This window comes from Rhagoletis zephyria, unplaced genomic scaffold (assembly GCF_001687245.7).
Source record: "Rhagoletis zephyria isolate East Lansing unplaced genomic scaffold, Rhagoletis_zephyria_1.1 Rzeph_scaffold_22822, whole genome shotgun sequence".
Classification (NCBI taxonomy): domain Eukaryota; kingdom Metazoa; phylum Arthropoda; class Insecta; order Diptera; family Tephritidae; genus Rhagoletis; species Rhagoletis zephyria.
This window is the reverse complement of record NW_016179880.1, coordinates 1-7,041: the sequence shown is the minus strand read 5'-3', so window position 1 is coordinate 7,041 and position 7,041 is coordinate 1. Positions and strand designations below refer to the sequence as shown.

The window sequence follows — 7,041 nt, the reverse complement described above, 5'->3', positions numbered from 1 at the left end:
GCCTCGCAGCGCACCACGCCCGAGTGCTCGTCCAGCGAGAGGATGCGATTCAGCCGGCGCATGTTGATCACCACCTCGTCGGCTACCGGCACGGCGCCCTGTGGTCGGTTTTTGTTTGTTGTACCCAAATCAACAATAGTGTGTTTAACTCTTATGAAAGTTGGTAAAAACTACTTACCGCCACCAGCGAGGTGTTGCCCGACTGGACGACGCACTTGAGGCCCTCTCGGTGGGCGTACTTCAAAATCTCCGAGACGTCCTCGGTGCTGCGAGGCAGTAGAACCAGCGAGGAGTGGCCTGCCTCAAACGTGGAACATGATGACAATCATTGTCTAGGGGTTTTCCTAAGAGCAAATGTACAATGCTCACACCTACCTTTAGTAGTGCCCAGCCAGTCGGTGTTGTAGGCGTCCAGGTCGGTGGTCAACACTGCAGAGCTGCTGCAGCCGAGGATGCGAGCAAAGGCGGCCGCATGGTCGGTGACGGCCGCAGATGAGGAGAGCTGTCGTCGAAGGACCGAGATGATCGTCGTGGAAGACGAAGACGAAGGATGAAGGAGAAGATGTCTTTGGATAAGCGAGGAGAGCAGCATTTTCGAAGCACTAGAGCAGAGGACGTTCCCGCGTTCGCGCCGTAGTTATTCGGTTGTTTACCCGACGAAGACGACACTTCGAAACAGTGAAACCAAAACAAAACAGATTTCCTGGTGAAAAACAAAACCAGCACTTTCTCCAGCAGATGGCGAACTTTGCAATGCCCGATTTTGTTTTCTACAATTTACGATTTAGAAAGCTACTTTTGGAAGTTAATAACTGGCTTTTGAATGCTTCAAGAAACGATAGAAGTATCGGGTATTATGTTTTATGTACTTTTATTTACAATCATACAAAAAATAAAAAATTGTCAAAAGGGAATGTTTTGGTCTTTGATTGGGGAGCGCTGTTCCGGTGAGATCTGTAACAGGTTTATGACATAAAAAGAAGAAGAGGAAAAAGGTAATCTCCAAATGTAAAAAAAATGGTCAATAAAAATGAGCTCTGAATGAAGATAAAAAAATGCAGAACAGGCAAAAAAGTTGTGGCAATCTTGAAAAAAAATATAAGAGTGGCAGGAGAATGTCAAAGAAGGGAAGAGTTAATTACAACTTTACAGCAAAAAACAATCTATTTACAGGTGTCGGTGTTTGTTTGTTTGGGAACTTCTTGATGAACGAGGCTGAAGAGGAGGGCTTAAAAAGTGCCTATGTACACAATAATAAATATGAGGTGATGAAGATGAAAGGATAAAAATAAACAAATGGGCTCGAGGAGTTGAATGACTTTGGTGTGGAGCAACACATCAGGAGGGGAACAACAAGGAGAAGAAGAACAAAAACGAAGCATAAGAACAAGGAAGAAGAAGGAGAAGAAAAACAAGAATAGACGACGAGATTTGGCATTTGAGCAGTGGTGGTGGTGGTGGCTGGTAAAAAGGGTATCCTCATCTAGACGATAATCTCACTCATGACTCGAGCCCGAGGATAACCACCTCCATCGACCATATCCTCCCCCGATTGCTGCTGCTGCTGTTGTTGTTGCATGCTCGCATGGTCATAGGTCATCGCCCCGCCACCGTGGTAGTTGCCGTTCATTTCGTCGTAGTACATGTCTTTGAGGTGGAGGAAAAAGGAGTTCACGGTTAGTTGATCATTTTTTATAAAAATCTCTTTTTAGCGCACTTACTCATCTGATTTTTCCTGCTAAGTGTCTCCTCATCCAGAGGCTGATAACCACCACCTCCTCCGTAGTTGTTGTAGGCACTGTAGGCGTTCATGTAGCCCTGAGTTGCCTCCATTGTTTGGCCTGCTCCATTATATCCTCCGTAGCCCATCAACTCCTGCTGACCCATCTCAGCCATGCTCATGGCCATCGCCTGCTGCTGCTGTGCTTCGCTCAATCCATACATCTGCCCGCTCTTCATGGTATTCCAGAACTCCGTCTGGCCAGTCTCGTTGGAGCCATTCGGGCTGGCCTCGCTCCCGTCGCCCGTCAGGTAGTAGTTCTGCGGAATGTGCTGCTGCTGCTGTTGATGGTGCGACAGGCCTAAATAATTTCCCTGAGCAATCAGCGCGTCTCTGAGAGGGGTGAAGGAGGAGCCATACATGCCGCCCCCTGCAGCAGCATGGGACAACGTCTTTGCCTCCAGGTCGGACATGAGTCCTAGAAAAGATTAAGTAGAAGAAGAAGGTTAATAAAGTTCTTCAAAAAATGAAAACTCAGCTCAATCCTTACCCTTATTATCATGAGAGCTGNCAGGTAGTAGTTCTGCGGAATGTGCTGCTGCTGCTGTTGATGGTGCGACAGGCCTAAATAATTTCCCTGAGCAATCAGCGCGTCTCTGAGAGGGGTGAAGGAGGAGCCATACATGCCGCCCCCTGCAGCAGCATGGGACAACGTCTTTGCCTCCAGGTCGGACATGAGTCCTAGAAAAGATTAAGTAGAAGAAGAAGGTTAATAAAGTTCTTCAAAAAATGAAAACTCAGCTCAATCCTTACCCTTATTATCATGAGAGCTGAAAAATGAGTTCGCCCCCAATCCTCCACCGTTGCTGCCCTTTCCGCCCAACGCCTGACTGGTACTTCCGCTGTGACCACCCGAGCTGGTGTCCGACTCAAAGTCAGCACCGGAACCTTTGCCACCTTTGCCTCCCACCTTCTTCTCATCTCCATCTTTACCACCTCCTTCTCGCCGCTTCAGACAACAGCAGACAATGAGGAGGAAGGCGACCGCCGCAAAGACGGCACAGGTGAGCAGCACGCTGACCAGGTGGTCGGTGGTGGAGGCCACTCGCGGGTCCCGGTACACCGAGTCCATCTTCACCAGGTGCTCGTAGCCGCACCAGCTCTCATTGCTGGCCAGACAGAGGATGACGCGAATGTCGGTGATCGCCTCCGCTGTCGACTTCAGGTAGACGTTCTCCAGGTCGGAGAGGACCTCGACGCTGGTCAGCGACGTCCAGGCGGTGTTTGGCGGCGGCGGCGGCGGCGATGATGGCGAGTTGGCAGTGGAGGTCGTTTGTGGAGGAGTTTGCTGACTTTGATTTTGACTCGTCTGACTCGTATGTCCATCCGCCCGCACCTCAATCTTCGCCATCAGCCGCAGACTGACATCATTCGGCTCCACGCGAAAGCTGAGCACATTTCGCTCTCGATCGTAGCTCGAATCAAAGGCGCTGGGCATGTCCTTCAGATTGACCTTCGTCGTCACCTTGATCGGCTCAGAGTAGGCGCTGAAGCCCCGTGGGTTGACCGCCAACACTCGAAACTGGTACTCATGGCGCGATTCAAGCCCCGTCACCTTGCAGGGGTTCATCGTCCGGCAGGACTCGTTCCTCGACTGGACTGCATCGTGGTAGTTGACGACAAACTCGGTGTTCGAGTTGAAGCCGCCGTTGAAGCCCTCCGCCCACCGTAGACTGACCGAGTCGGCGAGCACCTCGAGCACCTCCAGCGAAGAGGGCGTCTCCGGGGGGCTCTTCTTCACCAGCTTGATGATCGTCCGCTCGTCATCGTCGCCCGCCGAGTTGGTCGCTCGGCAGGTGTAGTCGCCGTAATCGGACTCCCGGGTACTCCTAATCGACAGCGTGCCCAGGTGCAGGTCGTCCGGCAACTCGGTGGAGTTTGTTCCGTAGCGGCCTTCGCTGTGCTCTGCATCAAGTGGCGTTCCGCTGTTCGAGTTGCTTCCGCCCTTTCCGCCAAAAGTCCACTCGAAGCGGGGCGTCGGGTAGGCAGAGACCTTGCACTGAAGAATGGCCACCTCGCCCACGTCAAAGGCCACCCGATTGTAGGTGTGGCGGACGACCGGGGTGTGCTCCACCCGGAGCACCGTGCTCGACTTTGCCTCCCGCTCAATGCCATTGTCAAAGTGACAGGCGTAGGTGCCGCGGTCGGCGGCGCTCAGCGAGTTGGCGCCCTTCCGGGCCATCGCCTCAAAGTACAGCGTCGTCGTCACCACCTTCACGTCGGCGTCCTCATTCTGCTCCCGATTCTCCACCCGATACTCCCCACTCTCCGGGTTGATCTCCACGTCGTTGTGCGTCCAGACCACTGTAGGGCGCGGTTTTCCCCTCCCAATGCACGTCAGCTTAAAGTTGGAGTCGCCCTCCTTCGCCTCGTGCGTCGGCTTCATCGGCAGCGTCACCGAGGCCGGCTCATTGACGCGCATGTAGGCGGAGGCAATGGAGCCCCGGCCATGGCTATTGGCCGGCTGGCAGAAGTACCGCCCCTCGTCGGTGACGTGCAGCGCCGTGAAGGTGTAGTTGGCCCGCCTGCCGAGCTTCTGCAGATCCGCCCCCTCGCGCCACCACTCGTACTCGGGTGTCGGGTAGCCGGGCGGATTCGCTCCGCAGGTGAGCGTAAAGTGCCGCCCAGCGACCACTTCCGGTTCGGCAGGGGTGATCGACGTCTTTCCCGGTTTGTGCTGAATCTGCAGAACGGTGGTGGCGTTTCCGGTGCGATCTACGCCGGCCGAGGCCGCCGCTCCTGAGGGCGTCAGTGTGGCGGTGGCCGAGCAGACGTAGGCGCCAATGTCGTCAGCTGTGATGGCGGCAAAGTTGAGCAGAGGGCCGAGGGCGGTCTTGAAGCTGGGGTCGCCCACCTTTGACCAGACGATGCGGTGGGCGGGCGGGTTCGAGGTGACGGTGCAGCGCAGCTGAACGTGGTCCCCCGCCTTCGCCTCCTGCCCCTTGGCCAGCGTGGCGGTGGGCACGCGATCGATGGTGACGATGGGGCCGTGCAGGACGGAGAGCTCCAGGGCGGCGGAGCTGCGACCGACGGCGTTCTCCGCCGAGCAGTCATAGGCGCCCGAGTCTTCCGGCTTGACGCGGAGAATGGTGTGGTTGGGCGTGGTGGCCACGATGGAGCCGCCCTTGGTCCAGCGGATGGAGCGAGCGGGGGGGTTGGCCTGCACGAGGCAGCTCATCTCGGCGTTGCCGTCCACGGAGACGGCCAGCGGGTTGTAGGGGCCGACGGTGATGCGGGGCTTGTCTGAGGTGAGGGGAAAGTATAGGTTTTGGGATAAATAAACATAAAAAAACATTTGCTCATCTTTTTAAAAGTGAAAAAACTTACAGTGAACCGTCAGCCTGACGCTCGCCTCCAGCTTCTCATCGGGATAGGCCCGGTTGAAGACGACACACCGGTAGCGACTGCCGTCATCCTCCAGTCGGGGGCTGGCCAGTGTGAGGGTGTTCCGCGTGGGCACCGCCCTCGTTCCTCCGAGCACCAGTTCTCCGCCCTCCAGTGGTCGGCCACTACCTCCTTCAGTCCCTGAGTCGTCTGAGTCTCTGAACCACTGAATGGTCGGGTCGGGAGAGCCGCCCTTACTGGAGCACTCCAGGCGGAAGGGCTCGCCCTCCTTGGCCACCGCCTGGCTGGGCGTGATCACCGGTGGGTCGGGTGGATCTAAAATACGGGGGGGAAGGTTGATTAAAACCTCCCTTAAAAATCCTCAAAAACCCCAAAACTTACTGAGAATGGTGACCAGGTAGTTGGCCTCCTTCAGCACCGTTCCCGTGAAGCCGATGACAATTTTGCACTGGAACNCCTTCAGCACCGTGCCCGTGCCGCCGATGACAATCTTGCACTGGAAGAGGCCATTGTCCCGCTCGTAGTTGGCGCGGTCCACCCGCAGATCGTACCGCCCCGCTTCGGGGCTAAAGTCGACCCGGTAGTTGCGGTCCAGCGGTGAGTCGTTGATCGCCGCCGGCTCCGTCTTCGACAGCCCCTGGTTCGTCCGGTGCCAGTAGTAGACGACCTTGTCGGCGTCCCGACCCAGAAGAGTGGAGGGGTCGAAGCGACACTCGAGGAGAATGGTCTCGCCCTCCTGGGCGTCNCCGGCTCCGTCTTCGACAGCCCCTGGTTCGTCCGGTGCCAGTAGTAGACGACCTTGTCGGCGTCCCGACCCAGAAGAGTGGAGGGGTCGAAGCGACACTCGAGGAGAATGGTCTCGCCCTCCTGGGCGTCCTTTGGTATGGAGTTGGGAGGGGTGGTGGGGTCATTTGGGGAGGAGGAGTGTATCCTCGAGTCGGCGTCTGATGGAGAAAAAGAGAAGGAAGAGAAAATGTCAGTCAGGAATAGAAATGAGAATGCTAATGTGTGTGTGGTGGTTGTTGGGTTAGCAGACAGTTGTGTCTGTGTCTGTGTGTTTGCTCTGCCGAACAAGTTTTTATTTCTTTTCTTTTTTCCCTCTCCCCCAACATTTCCTAATATAGCCACCTGCAGCAGCAGCAGCAGCATCAAAGAGTGACCTTAATTCGGCCGCAACAGCAGCAGCCAAAAAAGAAAGAAAGAAAGAAAAAGAAAAAACGGGCAGCAAAACCGCAAACGAGTTTTGAGTGACTCGAGAAACCGTTGGCGCAACTTCAACAGGTGTCCGCCGTCGCCGCCGCATCAAAGCTTTTTAGCCTTCTCATCCATTGGACTTACCGACCGACTGTGCAATATCGTCTTAGCGAGGCTGGAGTGCGCATTTGCTTGTGACCACAACAAATAGGAGGAGGAGGTGGACTACAAAGCAGTAAAAAGGGATTTCTCAAAGACCGCAAAGGAGGCCACCACCACCAAGCCGGGCAAATTACCGCCGCCGCCGCATCGAGCAGCAATAGCAGCAGCAACGGTAATTAGTGATGCGGCCACTCACTAATGACTGTCCACAGCAGTGAACACCAAAAGCCAAAGAGAGTTGGCAAGACAGCAAGCAAGTTCCAAGCTTAAGAGTGAACATAAAGTGAACATCTCCTGTTCTTCCTCCTTCCTCTCATTTGCTGAACAAATTAGATTTCAAGAGCTAGTAAATGGAATCTTTGCATGTTGAATGCCGATGCTGCTGCTGTTGCTGCATCTTTCCTTCCCTTCCTCTGACCCTGAAGTTGGTAGGCTCGTCAAAAGCAAATACTACAACCGCCAGTAGGAGGTAATTATTAGGAGGGAATCAGAAGAAAAAGAAGAAGGGGAAGCTGCTGCCAATCCCATCGGTCATTAGAGATGGGACTAGACACTGCTGC

General features: G+C 54.7%; 1 protein-coding gene across 1 annotated transcript; it reads right to left on the bottom strand.

Annotated features, from left to right (window-relative positions):
- Positions 1–1,483: 1,483 nt before the first annotated feature.
- LOC108381516 (titin-like) lies at positions 1,484–5,023 on the bottom strand (the record flags this gene model as incomplete). The annotated part of the gene is made up of 3 exons (XM_017637927.1): positions 1,484–1,647; positions 1,722–2,198; positions 2,882–5,023. Coding segments are annotated over 3 exons (2,783 nt in total), but the record flags the coding sequence as incomplete, so codon positions are not given.
- Positions 5,024–7,041: the final 2,018 nt, after the last annotated feature.